At 43.3% G+C, this 17782-nt stretch overlaps 1 protein-coding gene across 3 annotated transcripts in view; it reads left to right on the top strand.

The window, feature by feature from the left end:
* The window catches only part of LOC126416088 (protein mothers against dpp), a 145449-nt gene that overhangs the window by 74476 nt on the left and 53191 nt on the right, over positions 1 to 17782 (top strand). For all 3 annotated transcript variants that reach the window (XM_050083580.1, XM_050083581.1, XM_050083582.1), the window contains exons 4-5: positions 10667 to 10948; positions 17540 to 17670. In XM_050083580.1, the coding sequence (XP_049939537.1) occupies positions 10667 to 10948; positions 17540 to 17670 (413 nt within the window). The remainder of the gene's footprint in view (positions 1 to 10666; positions 10949 to 17539; positions 17671 to 17782) is intronic.

Genomic DNA, 17782 nt, shown 5'->3' on the forward strand with positions numbered 1-17782 from the left:
AGGTGCTGCAGGCAATGTCGTGTTATTAGCAAAGGCACTTAAGTTGGTCGTCTGCTGCCATAGCCCATTAAAGCCTAATTTCGCTGCACTTTCCTAATGGAAACATTCATCATAAGTCCCACATTGATTTCTGATGTTATTTGACACAGTGTTGCTCGTCTTTTAGCACTGACAACTTTATGTACACGCTGCTGCTCTCGTTCAGTAATTGAATGCTGCTGGCCACTGCTTTGTTCACGGTGAGAGGTAATGTCTGAAATTTGGTGTTCTCAGCATACTCATGACACTGTGGATCTCAGAATATTGAATACTGTAACAGTTTCCGAAATGGAATGTCCCATATGTATAGCTGTTAATTCCTGTTGTGTGTTCATAATCATTTCAGAAACTTTTCAGATGAATCACCTGCAATGACAGTTCCGTGAGTGCCTCTTTTATATCTTGTGTATGTGATACTGCTGCCACATGTATATGTTCACATCACTATCACATGATTCTTATCATCTCTGTGTATAGCTGCTCTCTGCATTCAGGAGTTCAGTTCTCTTCTGACTCTACATTGGTGTTTGTAATAGACATGCATCAGTGCAAAGTGTCGTACATCATTTACTATCCTGCTTTTGAATTTGGACTTGATTCTGGTTATGGCGTGACATTGTTTGGTGGAGATGCCAAGTGCTTCAAAACATCTGCATCATCATAGGTCCAATTAGGAAACATAAAAGCTGTTATCTACATGGACAGAAACCAGAATACAAGCAGTACATTGCTCCCACGTTCTGTATATTCAGGAAACCAATGGATACCATAACATCAGTAAGTCAACTGCACATCTGGCATCCATCAGTGTTTTCTGGAGACACTGAAGAGGACCTTATAAAATGGCTGAAATACAAATACGACAGCTGGGATTACATGATGTATTCACCAAATGTATACTTTTACACAGACGGTGTAGCAATGGTTTGTGAACAACGAAGAGAAGCACATTCTCTTAGCAGAACAACAATTAGAAAACAGGGGTCAACATCATGGGGAAATGTCACACTCCTATATACAGAATGCCTTAATCCTATGCCACATTGTGAATCAGTTTGACAAAAGACTTACGACTGACTCCTGAAAGCAGCCCCTATGGTGGTTGTGGAAGACCACCAAAGACTCAACCCCTCTCATGCGCCAGGTAGTAAGAGAAGAGCTACAGCATTTTATGACTGGCCGAATTGTCAGACCAAGGCAAGAGATAACAACCCTGAATGTCAACCACATACATCAGGAGGCAGTAGAGAAAGATGAAGAAATTGTGTATTGATCCTTAACACATTTCACCACCAGCTGAATGTTCTACGAAGAACTGACTCAATCAACTTGGATTTATGCTGCAGCCATCAAGTGTCAGTCATGCATCCCACCAATGCAGGTACAACCAAGTCCTCCATTACGTAAAATACCCTACAGAAGAACAGACAATTAGAGGACAGAAGAAAACACATCAGTATGCTTCCACTCTGGCTGCCTTAGACACATTGTGTGCTACTGCAGGGAAAGAAGGTATGATTCCGGCGACTACTACATTGCCAGATGTCAACTGTCGCAACAGTTCTGTTCATGCCAGTCGACTCCAGACATCATAACTGACCTGTGGGACAAAGACTATCACTGTGCCCTGAATTAGTTTACTCCTCAACATGCTGTAGCCAATCACAGTCACCATACAGAGCTACCAGCTGCATGCCTAGCTCCCAAATTGAGAAGAAGCAAGTGAGGTGGCAATCTATGGAGATGAAACTGCCACATGTGAAAATTGTCCACAGGTGACAGTCATCAAGAGGTCAGGAAATCTCATTGATAACATCATCAGTGGCCAACCTGTACAGATGCTAATCAACTCAGTAGCTTCCATTGCTGTGCTGTCAACTGATGATTGTTGTCAGCTAAAGAAGAAGTGTTCCGTTACACAAGTGTGTTGTACTGAAACTTGCAAATGCGAAATATGTCCAACCAACAGTAACATGTGTTACAAAAAGTGCTTGTATAGGGTGTTGCCAGATGAATGATAGATAATCTGGGAGGAATTGGAGAAACCAAAAGTAACATCATTGAAGCATGAGAGTATCCTCCTTCCTCTCCTGTGGCCCTTGTGAAGAAGAACAGCACATGGCATTTCAGCATCGACTATCTGTGACTGAACAGACTCATGAAAAGAGGTGTTTCTCCATTGCCCTGCATTGGTGACATCCTAAGCTGCTTGAGAGAAGAAAATTATTTCTCAACTATGGTCATGTGGATAGGCTACACACAAATCAAGGCTAACATGGTAGATCAGGAAAAGACTGCCTTCAATGCACCTGATGGCCTATCTGAATGTTGGACTATGTAACACTCCAGCCACGTGGGAGCGTATGATGGACAACCTGGTTGGACACATTAAATCAGGGATTCCAGCTTGTGTGTTCTCTGCTGAGTTGCAGAGTGTTCCCTGTGCTGAGGGGCATTATTGTTCACTGTAAACAATCAAGTGAATAAGTGTGTGGCACGGGGAGTGTTTTCATCTGCCAACCACACCTTACATGATCACCCACCTACCTCGTTCGGCCCGTTGCAGGTCTGGGGATTAGAATAGGCCCGAGGTATTCCTGCCTATCGTAAGAGGGGACTAACAGGAGTCTCACATATTTCGGCCTTTATGTGATGGTCCCCTGTAGGGTTTGACCTCCATTTTTCCCGAAGAGCAAGCCGATTGGGGAAGGGCGCCTTACATGGTGCATCGTTTCCATCATGCACTGAGACCTTCAGCATTCTTCATCATTGTGGCTTTGCGGTTCTGCTCATTCTCCATCTCTTGGGTGGGGACACATTCCAGGGTGCGTTTTCCTTTATCCTCTATGCAGTGTCATTTTCTGTGCCAACGATGACCATGGACTTCTTTGCTCCTTATATCCAGTGTGGTAGCCAGTCCATTGTGGTGGGGCCGCCTTACACCCTGTTGGTTTTAGCCCCCTGACTACACAGGGATTGCTCTGCTGATGCCTGCGCCATTAACTCCCCACATATGCCAAGGAGTAGATGCCTGTCGCCCTGGCGTGTCTGGACTCCTGGCAATGACCATCCTGCTGGGTGGCTTTTGCTGTAGCTTGTGGCTGGGTGGTGCCCGTGGGGGGGGGGGGGGGGGGGGGGGGGGCTGGTTGGAGTGGGTGTCATCAGGGTGGATGACACACCATGAAGCGTAGTATATCATCTCTTGCTGGTGGTCAACCACCAGCAGTCTCTAAGCGTTCAAGGGCTCAATTTAATGCACGGAAGTATGACTCCAAATCGTTCTCCTCCATGGCCACACCACGGGAGGAATGCCATGCTAGGGATAGCAGTGAAGCTTATTCGCCCTCGTACCTCATATGTACGAGAGTTGATGGGGAATCTTTCCTGTCGGTGAAGCCTCAGTTTTTTTTATGGAGCATTTAGAAGATTAGTTTGGGGAGGTGGGGGGATTGGCGGAAATGCGATCTGGGTCGGTCTTGATAAAAACAGCATCCTCTGCTCAGTTGCGGGCATTACTCGCCTGTGACAAGCTGGAGGATGTTTCTGTTACCATCACACCCCATAAGAGCTTAAATATGGTCCAGGGTATTATATTCCACAGCTACCTTCTTTTGCAGTCTGACGACTAGCTGCGCGCCAATTTAGAGCACTGAGATGTTCATTTCGTCTGGTGCATCTTTCGGGGTCCAAGGGATAATCAGGTTGCCACCGGTGCCTTCATCTTGGCCTTCGAGGGTGACACATTGCCCGAGAAGGTCAAGGTGATGGTCTACTGCTCTGATATCAAGCCATATATCCCACCCCCGATGTGGTGCTTTAAGTGCTGGAAGTTCGGCCGAATGTCTTCCTGATGTATTTCCAGCGTCACATGTTGAGATTGTGGATGTCCATCACATCCCAATACTCCATGTGCCCCACCTCCCATCTGTGTCAGCTGCAGAGAGCACCATTCCCCTTGTTCGCCAGACTGTAAGATTCTACAGAAGGAAAGGAAAATAAATGGAATACAAGACCCTTGACTGACTGACCTACACTGAGGTTAAGAGAAAATATGAGAGGCTACATCCTGTGTGTATGACATCAACGTGTGTCGCCGCTACATCAACAGTTCTAGCACCTTCCATTTCGCAATGTATAGTTGGTTCTCAGAGTCGTCAGACTCCATCTGCCCCATTGATTTTGGGGGGGGGAGGGGGGGGCACTACTTTCACTGTTGCTACCGCACTGCCTGCCTTGGGAGCAACGCTGCCCCAGCCATCAGGGGCGTCAGTCCCCCCTTCTCAGCCAGAGAAGTGTAAGTCTTCTTCGGCTACTCTTGCTAGGGAGGGGTCCCTTCCCAGGTTCCTACCAGTGACAAAGCAGACATCCTCCAGTGGCTGAAGCACCCACAGTTAACTGGTCGTAGGGCTTCACGATCCTGAACTGAATCAGTGAAGCCCTCCCAGTGGGACAAACTTAAGGAGCAGTGAGATAAACCAAAAAAGAAAAAGACTCCCAAAAACCAAGTTCTGCGGTGGCACCCACACCACCGCTACCTACAAGCTGTGTGTCTGAGGATGAAGTGGAGATTCTGGCGTCCTCTGAGGACCTAGATCGCACTGGGCCCTCAGACACAATGGATGTTGGTTGCATAGGTACTCATCTGGTGGCAGCAGGTGACTCTGAGGCGTAGACCACCTCATTGAGTGTTTCATGCCTTTCCAGTCTCGCAATCACGTCATCTTCCAGTGGAATTGCGGCAGTTTTTTCCATCACCTGGCTGAGCTACGTCAGCTGTTAAGCTTTACACCTGCTTTCTGCATTGTCCTCCAGGAAACCTGGTTCCCGGCAATGCGGGCCCCGGCACTTCGTGGCTGGCAAGGGATATTACAAGAACTGTAGCCAATATAATAGTGTGTCAGGTGGAGTTTGCATCTATGTCCTGAACTTGGTATATAGGGAACTTGTGCCTGTTCAAACTCCTCTTGAAGCTGTGGCAGTCAGGATACAGATGGCGCAGGAAATAACTGTCTGCAACATAAATCTCCCTCCAGGTGGTGCAGTACCCCTGGATTTATTGGCTGCACTGATTGATCAACTCCCTAAACCATTCCTTCTTTTGAGAGATTTTAACACCCATAACCCCTTGTGGAGTGGCACTGTGCTTACTGGCTGAGGTAGAGATGTCAAAAATTTACTGTCCCATCTCAACCTCTGCCTCTTAAATATAGGTGCCCCCCACACATTTCAGTGTGGCACATGGCACATAGCACATATTCGTCCATTGATCTGTCGTTTTGCAGTCCTGGCCTTCTCCCATCTGTCCACCGGAGAGCACATGACCTGTATGGTAGTGACCACTTCCCCATCTTCCTGTCACTCCCCCAGCGTCATGCCCACTGACACCGACCTGGATGGGCTTTCAACAAGCCTTCACCTCTGCTGTCACTGTTGAATCACCCCCACATGGTGCCATTGATGTTGTGGCTAGGCAGGCCACTACAACAATCATTTCTGTGGCGGAAAACATGATCCCTCGTTCTTTTGGGGCAAAAGCCAGTACCTAGGTGGTCGCCGGAAGCCGCTGAGGCAATTAAAGAGTGTTGGCGAACTCTGCTACGACATAAGCGACACCCTTCCCTAGAGCATCTAATGCCTTTCCTAGAGCATCTAATGCCTTTAAACGCTTCCGTGCTCTTGTTCACCAGCTTATAAAAAAATGGAACCAGGAGTGTTGGGAGAGGTATGGCTCGACCACTGGGTGCCATACGTCACTTTCCCAAGTCTGGATGACGATCAGACATGTTTTTGGGTACCAGACACCAACAGGTGTCCCTGGCATTGCCATAGATAGCGTGTTACCTACCGACGCAAACGTGATTGCCGAGCAGTTTGCTTGAGCCTCTGTGTCAGAGAATTACCCCCCAGCCTTTCGCATTGTCAAATGGCAGATGGAAGGGAAAGTCCTCTTGTTCACTACATGCCACAGTGAATCCTATAATGCCCCATTTAGAGTGGGAGCTCCTCAGTGCTCCTACACAGCTCCTGGATCAGATCGGATCCATAGTCAGATCATTAAACATCTCTCGTCTGACTACAAACGACATCTCCTCATCATCTTCATCCGGATCTGGTGCGATGATGTCTTTCGATCGCAATGACAGGAGAGCACCATCATACCAGTGCTCAAACCCGGCAAAAACCCGCTTGATGTGGATAGCTATTGGCCCATCAACCTCACCAACGTTCTTTGTAAGCTGCTAGAATGTATGGTGTGTTGGTGGTTGGGTTGGGTCCTGGTGTCATATGGCCTATTGGCTCCATGCCAGGGCAGTTTCCACCAGGGTCGCTCTACCACTGATAATCTTGTGTCCCTTGAGTCTGCCATCCGAACAGCCTTTTCCAGACGCCAACGCCTTGTTGCCATCTTTTTTGACTTGTGGAAGGCTTACAACACAACCTAGTGACGTTGTATTGTTGCTACATTGGATGAGTGGGGTCTCTGGGGCCCGCTCCTGATTTTTATCCAAAATTTATTGTCACTCCGCACTTTCAGTGTCCAGGTTGGTGCCTCCCATAGTTCCCCCCATATCAAGGAAAATGGAATCCTGCAGGGCTCTGTATTGAGTGTATCTCTATTTTTAGTGGCCATTAACGGCCTAGCGGCAGCCGTAGCACCGTCCGTTTCACCTTCTCTGTATGCTGATGACTTCTACATTTCGTACTGGTTCTCCAGTACTGATGTTGCTGAGCTATATTAAAGGCTCCAGTAATTTCCTAAATCATCAGAAATCTGTGTCCGTCCCACTTCCATTACACATCTTCCTTGAACCATTGATGTAACCTCCGTTTGTACTAACATCCCCAAAGTACATGGTCTGTCTGCTGCTTAACATCATTTCCTGAATCACCACCATTGGATTCCAAACCTGTAATGTCCCTACTGCTCACCTTTATCAACTTTATAATCAGCGGGTACTTTACCTTTGAGGGACAGACATACAAACAAATGAGAGGCATGGCCATGGGAACCAGGATGGTATCTTCGTATGCCAGCGATTTCACGGGCTGGGATGGGACTTCGCTGTAATCATTGATGATATCTTTGCCATACAGTCTCATAGTGAGGTTGATCTGTTAGAATTCCTGGAGTCTCTAAATACACACTGCCAATTAAGATTTATGTTGTCATATTCTGAATCCCATGCCACTTTCCTTGACATTGATCTTATCTTCGCAGAGATTCAACTACACCTTTCTGTTCAGATATAACATACATTTTAACAGTTGCTGTCTTATCCTGGTCAAATATTTCCCCTTAGGCAGAAATATTTGTTCAGGTGCAGACTCCTTTGAAATAAGATCCAATGCTCCTTCTGCACCCATTTCCCTACCCCGTGGTACCACTCTGACTGTTACTGCTATTGAGAATTGCCATATGCACACTCATAGCACACAAGGGTGCCCATACCTGGGGCAGTGGGGGGTGGGGGTCACGGTCACCCCCAGCTCTCAGGGAAAGGAAAAAAAATATAGTGTAGTCAGATGTTTTTCATGCAAGAATGTGGTTTAAAGTTGGTATTGCGGAAGTTTTTAACAGCATCAGAACTGGAATATTCCAAAGTATTAAAAATATTCCATACTCCCAGGTCTCATGCCCTCTCCCACAAACTTTCGTATGGGTGCCCTTGTATCACAATCTATATCAGCCCTGTAACTGGCAGAACACTATCAAAGGGAGAGCTGCCTATGAAACAATGCATCATGTACGTGCTGTTTTGCAAACACTATTTGGCCTTTTACATTGACATGACTACCACTAACTTATCAGTTAGGAAGAATGATCATAGGCAGAGGGGTATATACTGGCAACACACAATATCCTGTTGCAGAACATGCTCTGCAACATGATAGTTATGACTCAGTACTATTTCACCACAAAACATGCCATCGATTCTTCCTCCATACGGTTCCTCAGGGGGGGGGGGGGGGGGGGGGGGGGGGAACTGGGTGTCACAACGTGTCCTTGGTTCTTGTTACATGAATTTCTTTGATCTTAACATTTCATCTCAGTATCTATTCTTTTCTTCACTAACCTTTTTTAATTTTCTATACAATTTATTTTCTGGCCTGTCCATCCCTCCTTCCCACACCCACTCACCCACTAACCTCTGCCTCATACAACACACTTAACTTTCAACTTGTGCACAATATTTTGTTTTTTTGGTAATCTCTATCTTGCGTACTATGCTGTGTTCCACCTTCAAGCTCTCAGGTTTTCAAATCTTGTCCATTGCAGTCCCCAACAATTAGTCTTTCCTTCTCATCCGGTCCAGAAGTCTCCCCTGATCTGGGGTCCTGGGCAACTTTTCCAAACATATCCCATTTTGTAATCTGTACTGGTCCTTTTCCTTCAGCTCCTTCCTTCCCCTTCAACCTTTCTGCCAGAACAAGTAGGCACTGACTCAGAAAGCTTGAAATTTCAATACCTTTATACATGTTTTCTCGCACCGCTGCTTGGTGAGTAGATTTTTTACCTATCCAGTTAAGTTATATCGCTCTGTCTTTTTAAAAATCTACAAATCCTATAAATTTAAGTTTGCCTTTCTTCAGTCTATCTTTTTAAAATGAGTAGGGGTAAAGTTTGATCTAGTCCTCATACTTGTCAGTATCTGTGTTTAGTTTTGTTATCATCGCAATCTTCAGTTTTAACATAATTGTTTCTCCCACAATCACTCATCACATCACTCATATTATCTGCATCCACTTCCTCTTCCCTTTCCATAGCATTGTCTTCAAGTTTGTTTCCTTTGTATAGTCCATCTGTATATCCCTTCCACCTTTCAGCCTGTTGTTCATTGTTTACTACTTGGTTGCCATCTGAACTGTTAATATTCATTAAGCTATTTCTCTTTTCTCCAAAGGTTTCCTTAATTTTCCTGTATTATGTGGCATCTGTCATTCCAGTTGTTATGCATGTTCCTGCAGCACTGCGTTTCTCCTCTAACCATTTCTGATTTGCCATTTTGCACATTCCATCAGTTTTATTTTTTAAGCATATGTTTCCATTGAAGGTTTAGTCAATTGTGGAAAAATGCTCAGATAGTTTAAAAGGTGTAAGGTAACTGCTTGCAAAAAACAAAAAGGTTTACTTTCAGTCCTAGTCTGCCACAAATTTTAAATTGTAATAATATATTCAGGTTGTCGACTAATTGAGAGTTCTAACCGTGAGTTGGGTTGGGCACAAATAAGTAAGTGATGATTACACCAAGCTGAAGAAAAATTTTTACAACAAAAGTAAATAGAGGTTATGAGTTGATCATAAACAAAATTAAGACTAGGGCACTGTTGTTGAACTACTGGTAAATCAGGGGTGCCATGGGAGTTAGATTATGAAATTAGACAATGTAAGTTATAGACAAGTTCCGATATTTGAGCAGCAAAATAACTGATGATATCCTACCTAGAGAGGATGTAATATGTAAACTGGCAACAGTAAGAAAAAGTTTATAAAAAAGAGAAATATTTGTAAACTAATATAACTTTCTGCTTCCGGAAGTTTCTAAAGAAACAATTTTTCTGTAGTGCATCCAGGGTACAAGTGCGACTGGATGCCAAATAATTTAAACTTTTATAGAATAGAGGTTTTTTTAATTGTGGTGCTACAGAAGAATGCTGAAGATAAGATGGGTAGTTCAAATGGCTAAAGTGGTGATAATTAATCGAATTGGAGAGAGAAGAAATTTATGACACTAGCTGACTAAAAGAAGGAACTAGTTGATAGGTTGCATTGTGAGGGATCATTCTACAACACCATAGATTTTATTGTGCCCAACTTATTTACAATTAAACCACAGAAAATAGTTGCTGCTGACTCTGATGGAAATAAACAAACAAAATGCCTGGGGGGTGGGGGTGGGTGGGGGGGGGGGAATGCCTCATGATAAATACAGTATTTTGGATTTTTGTAGAATGACTCATATGTCAGTGTTGTAGAACACTGTTCGTGGGTTTGACTGGGAAACATTTAGGTGTGAACTACACTCCCAGTGCAAGCATTTACCATTAAGTTTTTCACTGAAGATACAATGGTCAGTGTGAACAGTGAGGAGGGAAGACAGTTCTCAATTAGACAGGCAGGCAAATCTATGCAGTAACCAAATATCATCAATAGTTAGTTGAAATCACATTCTTGGAGAAAAACATGTAGCACAGGGTTGTCGTCAATAGGTACACCAGAGAGCTTGCCACAAACATCGGCCAGTTGACAAGTGAGGCCGTACAGTCCACAGAACCCTTTCTTCTCTCGTGGGAGTTTTGCCGTGTGAGGTGGCACTACTGCATGTATCCTTCCACACACTGTGCATAGCGACCTTGCCTGACATATGCGTAGCTATATCTGTTGATCTTTTGATACATTAGAGAAACAGTTGGCAGCTTCAAATGGATGTAGGTTGAGCTAGTTGCTCAGAGATGAAGAGGCTTGTATAGAGTAGACTAGTATGGAAAGCTGCTTAAAATTAATCGTCAACAATACCCATCTTCTTTGTCAAATTATTTACCTTATTAGTGCTTGCTTGCTTTATTGCTAGTACTGTGGTATGAAGTGTAACAAATTATAAGCGTTGTATATATTTCTGTGTTGTAGTGCTACCTCCAGTTCTGGTGCCTCGCCATAGTGAGTATGCACCTGGTCACTCACTCCTGCCATTCCAGCAGTTGCCAGAACCAGCAATGCCGCACAATGTGTCATATTCAGCTGGAGGTGGTTTCACAAATGGCGGTGCTGGCGGTGGAGGAGGTGGTGGAGGTGGTGGTGGTCCATCTTCACACCTTAGTCCTGGACCAACTTCTCCACTGAGCAGTGTGCCTAGTCCAGGCAGTACTAGTTCAAATCCACAAAGTCCATATGGAAGCAATGGATTGCCAGGTATGGAAACATTTTGTGCAATTTTTAAGTCAATTTTAGACTGCATATTGTGCCAGTTTATTTTCAGGAATGCTTTATAATATAGTATAACAATTTATTTTAAAGTGCATGCTAAATGATTTCTGAATCATGACTCCTGGTGAACTTGAAAACTTGACTGTGTTGCTATTTGATTTTTATGACAAGTCACAATGCAACCCTGTAACACAAAATTATAAGACTTACCAGTTATTGGATATTCAGCATCCAAGCAGAGAAATGAAAGAGCTGGTCTTCTACAACTGACTAGCCCTTTGTTGGCCTCAGAACATTCCCCACGTGAAATATACCTTAGCTGTGAGAATATTTGAAGTTAAAATCTCATCAAATCTGGTGAATCTGTTGTGTAGGGTGCATGTTACAATAATTCACACCTCAGGTCTCTCATTTTCTCATTTCCAATGCCTTCTGCATTCTTTCTTTCACTCCTCACATTTCCTAATGTCTTTTTCATTCATTTAATGCAAAACAGTTTTAATACTCACCAGTCATTGTTTTGCTGTAATTAAGATAATTTGTAAGATAAATCACTTTTTCATCTCGGAGAACTCTGATCATATTCTTTATAGCTGATCAAATGCAGGATCATTGCTTTGATTGATATTTTGTTTCTAGCATAAAGTGGTGGCCCTTTTCTCATTAACAATGATAGATCAGCATATGAAATAAGCTGGATTCTTTTTTAAATTGCTCCAACCTCCATTTTTTCTCACGTGTTTCTGATTGGCATTCAACAAATGTATGACATATCTTGCTAAACCCTACTCCACCTGATGTGTATGGTACTGGCTATTTCACACTCCTGTAATCAGTGATAATCCAGTATTGTAATGAAAAGTCTCAGGAGAAACACAAGTACTGGAGGCAGTACAGATAATAACATACAAAATACACTCCTGGAAATTGAAATAAGAACACCGTGAATTCATTGTCCCAGGAAGGGGAAACTTTATTGACACATTCCTGGGGTCAGATACATCACATGATCACACTGACAGAACCACAGGCACATAGACACAGGCAACAGAGCATGCACAATGTCGGCACTAGTACAGTGTATATCCACCTTTCGCAGCAATGCAGGCTGCTATTCTCCCATGGAGACGATCGTAGAGATGCTGGATGTAGTCCTGTGGAACGGCTTGCCATGCCATTTCCACCTGGCGCCTCAGTTGGACCAGCGTTCGTGCTGGACGTGCAGACCGCGTGAGACGACGCTTCATCCAGTCCCAAACATGCTCAATGGGGGGCAGATCCGGAGATCTTGCTGGCCAGGGTAGTTGACTTACACCTTCTAGAGCACGTTGGGTGGCACGGGATACATGCGGACGTGCATTGTCCTGTTGGAACAGCAAGTTCCCTTGCCGGTCTAGGAATGGTAGAACGATGGGTTCAATGACGGTTTGGATGTACCGTGCACTATTCAGTGTCCCCTCGACGATCACCAGTGGTGTATGGCCAGTGTAGGAGATCGCTCCCCACACCATGATGCCGGGTGTTGGCCCTGTGTGCCTCGGTTGTATGCAGTCCTGATTGTGGCGCTCACCTGCACGGCGCCAAACAAGCATACGACCATCATTGGCACCAAGGCAGAAGCGACTCTCATCGCTGAAGACGACACGTCTCCATTCGTCCCTCCATTCACGCCTGTCGCGACACCACTGGAGGCGGGCTGCACGATGTTGGGGCGTGAGCGGAAGACGGCCTAACGGTGTGCGGGACCGTAGCCCAGCTTCATGGAGAAGGTTGCGAATGGTCCTCGCCGATACCCCAGGAGCAACAGTGTCCCTAATTTGCTGGGAAGTGGCGGTGCGGTCCCCTACGGCACTGCGTAGGATCCTACGGTCTTGGCGTGCATCCGTGCGTCGCTGCGGTCCGGTCCCAGGTCGACGGGCACGTGCACCTTCCGCCGACCACTGGCGACAACATCGATGTACTGTGGAGACCTCACGCCCCACGTGTTGAGTAATTCGGCGGTACGTCCACCCGGCCTCCCGCATGCCCACTATACGCCCTCGCTCAAAGTCCGTCAACTGCACATACGGTTCACGTCCACGCTGTCGCGGCATGCTACCAGTGTTAAAGACTGCGATGGAGCTCCGTATGCCACGGCAAACTGGCTGACACTGACGGCGGCGGTGCACAAATGCTGCGCAGCTAGCGCCATTCGACGGCCAACACCGCGGTTCCTGGTGTGTCCGCTGTGCCGTGCGTGTGATCATTGCTTGTACAGCCCTCTCGCAGTGTCCGGAGCAAGTATGGTGGGTCTGACACACCGGTGTCAATGTGTTCTTTTTTCCACTTCCAGGAGTGTAGTTGGGGTGTCAATCCAGTATTGTAATGAAAAGTCTCAGGAGAAACACAAGTACTGGAGGCAGTACAGATAATAACATACCAAATAGTTGGGGTGTCAAGTGGTCAATTGGTACATGAACAAGACTGAAAACATTGCTAAGCTTTTGGGCAGCATCTTCCATTAGAGTTAACTAATACAGAACAAAGTTTCATATACATGCACAGCTACATTGTCCTAGCCGACTACATAGGAACCCCATTGCAGCTTGACACAGAATCAAGCTGCAGTTCTGGCACAGTGTAGTGTGTAGTGTGTGTATGTGTGTGTATGTGTTCTCTCTCAATGTTTCCCTTCCTCATTACAGTTTTTAGTTGTTCTTCAGGAAAAGCACTTCCATGTTGAATTCAATTTCCAATTTCGTTACGGTTGAAAACAGAGGAAGAGACTCCTTATAAACCTCCACAAATTTTGAATTAACCACCACTGCAAAAACTGAGAAGGATGTTCTAGTTTGTGCAATTCTCTGAAACACTGTTTCAGTAAACCATTTAAGCAGAAAAGTTCTGCACATCAACTTGGCTTCTGACTTTCATATCAAAATAAAAATTTCATTCATATCAGTGCCTTCTTTTTGTTGGAGTGAGAATGTTTCTCTTTGCCCTTGTATGCCCAATACTTCTATCTTCTGTTAATAAACCTGAGGCAACATTCATGTTCCTGAGCAGAACCCTATTACAACCTTTGTTGGTGCCCTTTTCACTTTGTTGACAGTACTCAGTCAGTATCATCACTTAAAGTCATATAATCATGGTGGTACTTTGCAGGTGTGGTCATCTGTTCACTCAGTATGCTTTGTGTGTTGTCTTGTGGGAGGAAGTGCTTCTGTATGGATGTACTATAAAAACTTGCATCTCTACTTCTCTCTCAACATTTCTTATTGGAAGCACTTACTGTACAAAGTGCTGTAGGACACTATTTCTTTTTATGTTCCAAAATGTGCTGTACTCCAGATACAGCTCTTAACCATCTTTTTCCTCAAGTCAGTATTGTTGTTCAAACCAAGCATCTTTCCTTTATTCATGATCATTACTTTTGTTTGTATAGTTCTTTGTTTTATGTTTCTGCTTCTTCTATCTCCGTTCTTCTTACTTACTAAATATTTGTAAGATCCTGTTTGTTTTTATTTCATGAAACACTTGAGTATTTCTGTATTTTTTGATTTAGTTTCCATTTTGATCTCATTTCTTCATACTGTATCCAAGACACTTTGGAGATTGCTTTCACCTGGAACTATTACAACTACATCATCCACAAACCTAAGCATCTGTTTTCTTTCTCCATTTATTCTGATACCTGTACAGTATTCTTTGCACTTTTGCATGTTCTGTGTAGATGTTGAGTATGGATGGGGCAGATTGCATCCTTTGCTTAGTGACTTTGAGAATTGCAGCTTCTTTTTGTGTAATTTTTAGTATTTAACATCGCTGTTTGTTCTTTGTATAGTTATTTAAATATTATACTGACTCTGTTGTCTAGTTCAGGGTGTATACGACCTGGGACAACCAGGAGATCCGGGAAAAACGCGGGAATTTTTCCATCCAGTAGAAAACCAGGAAAAACCCGGAAACTGTTTAGAATTCTGCAAATTTTTCATTGTTTTAGTTTTCAGTTAAATTTTTGTGATTTTGACTGGTAAGAACCAATACTCTAACAAATGATATTATTGTATCCCACTACTGCAGAATGATACTGCAGCAACAAAACATGAACAGGAGGAAAAAAACCGAAAATAAAACTTAAGTTGCAAAGGAAATGTGCCATATACAACAACAAAACAGTGCTCATACAAGCGCCTGCCAACAGTAAAGTGTGTCAAAGGCTTTAGGAACACTATGCAATGCTTTATAACAACAAATTGCCTCCGATGAGTGTGACGTGACAACTGTTTAAATTACATTTGTTTGAGCAGTTGCGGGTGGGCTCTTGCGCATGCGCAGTTGAGTCGCGTGTGAGTAGTACCTTCTCCCGCTTCTTACGGAAGTGTGGCTGGGCGCCACTATTTAATATTGCCCTGGTTCGGAAATATCGCAGATCCGGGGCTGATGCACAGAGCAGTCAGAGTTGTGGTGGGGAGATGGGTCTCCACGTGACCTGTGTTTACGTTCAGTGATTTTGTTGTTTCCTCTTCATTTATTGCTCTCACGTTAAATGATAACAAAACGGATTTTTGTGGCTATCAAATGAATTAAAATACGTTCGCATAATTATGGCAGGCTAATATATGTTAATAGTTTCAGATTTTATTTCCACCCTTGACAGTCAAGCATTAATCGCCTTACAGAACAATGAAGCTATTTTTGCTGGTTTGCTAAAGAGATTTGGCTTTTATTAATCCTTTCTACTGAGGCAGTCAATTTATTTGAAACCAAGTGTTTAATTTCACACTATTGGCTAGTTTCAACTGTTCGCTGCATTTCAAGTGCATGTATGGCATTATGCTATAATAAAGAACCAAACATGAGTACTGGTACTCCAAGAAAATTTAAATACGGATGTGCATTTTTAGCCGAATTATGCACTTTGGTATGGTTCGCGAAACCCCGACGCCCTTGAAGTATGATATGACGTCTTGTTTCTTTTATGATATAATGTAAGATCTCTTAATGTTTTACACGTACAAACACATGGGCTTCCTGCGTCATCATAGCTGCGCAAGTGCGGTGACGCCAGTTATCTGGTGCTTTCTTGCAACTGCTGAAACGAACCTATTTCTAATAGGTCGCGGGTGGTTTGAAAAGCATTATATTCAAAGCAGATTTCCTTTTACGTAAGATGAATTATGTGCGAGAATGTATGATGAATTTCTTAAATCACAAAGCGTTTGACTCTCATTTAAAAATCAACTCTTTGAGGATGACCATTTTGAAGTATTTCGAGTCCAGAAGGTGAGACATTCGCGTCGTTATTAAAAATTTTACTGGCACATTTGTGTGTGTATCTTAAAGTGCAACGCACACAAAAAGATCAATATTATATGTGGAAGCTTAGCTTCTCTTCAAACTTATTAATCTTAGAGACCAATATTATATGTGAATGCTAAGTATATTAATTTAAGCCATTAACTTTTCTTATTTGTGTATTCGCGCTACGTAAGTGATATTGCTATTGGCTGACTACATCACGTGTCCTATTGCTGTCATTGCTTGGCGAGATCACGTGAATGAGCTATGACGCTTACAAAAGTGCATCGCAATTTCAATTGCAATGCTTCGGAAAGTGACATGCATTATTTGGTGGAATTCAAATTTATACTTTTGTAATACGAAAATATGCAGCGTGCATGTTGCTGCACATCAAAGGTCTTTCAAAACGTGTTTTTCCCCCTGAGTTTCGTTTTCTAAAGTGCCGGGCAATTCTACGTCGGAATACAAAACCATAAACATTCAAAGGATTGATGATTTTTACAGTGCCGAGGAAGAGTATACTGTCACTTAACACGGAAAAAGTGTATTTTCATCTGGGAGAAAGTGTATTTTTAACCGGTAAATCAGGGAAAAATGCGGGAACTTTTTTTGCTTGTCCACGTATACACTCTGTAGTTTGATCATTCCTAGAATTCCCGTTAGTTGGTTCCAGCTGACAGTGTTTTGAATACTTTCCTGATGTCTGTAAAAGCTATGCAAATGTTTCTGTACACTCTTAAAATTTCTTCAGTTACATTGCGAACAGTAGAATAGCTTTACCAGTGCCTCCATTTTCTTGGAAGCCAAATTGATTGTTGGCTTCATTGACACCAATTTTCAGTATTGCAGATTACATTTAGTGATAGGTGTGGTGTTAATCCTTACTGTGGAATGAACCTGTTGTCATTGTATGTACCTTTGTGATTATATAATATATACGGAGATGTACTATAGAAGCACACAAAACTGTTGGAATGTATGCAGTTTGTTAATTTGCATGAGCTACTTCCATTGTGGTTTGTTACAAAGAATGTCACGCAGAGCCTAAGAAAACAAAATTGGTGCACAATCTATAGAAATGAATTGTGCAAAGAAAAACTAAAAGTGTGTGGGAAAATTAATAGTAAAAAAATGGTTAAGTTAATGCAATTAACATAAAATATACTAATGTAATTAAAGAGTTATAAGATGAATTTTCATGAATTAATAATTTTGTACTGTTTGAAGGTTGTTGCCTATAACTATGGCACACCTATCTTTCTAATTTGACTGATGTGTGTTACATATGAGCAGAAACACCACCACCTGCATATAGCCCACCTGAAGAAACACAGCAGGGTACAGGCACTGCTCTCCCAGATCCTTCTGCTATGGATACATCAAGCAACTTAAATATGTCAGAAGTTGCACCAGTCGCTTACCAGGTACCTTTTCCCATTGTTGGTTTTTTAACATGTTAACTGAAATAAATGATAATATGCTCAGATTTGATTTGGAATTTCTCATCCTATCCAGTACTTTACTGTTGCTTTAATG

This window comes from Schistocerca serialis, chromosome 8, assembly GCF_023864345.2.
Source record: "Schistocerca serialis cubense isolate TAMUIC-IGC-003099 chromosome 8, iqSchSeri2.2, whole genome shotgun sequence".
NCBI classification, from domain to species: Eukaryota; Metazoa; Arthropoda; class Insecta; order Orthoptera; family Acrididae; genus Schistocerca; species Schistocerca serialis.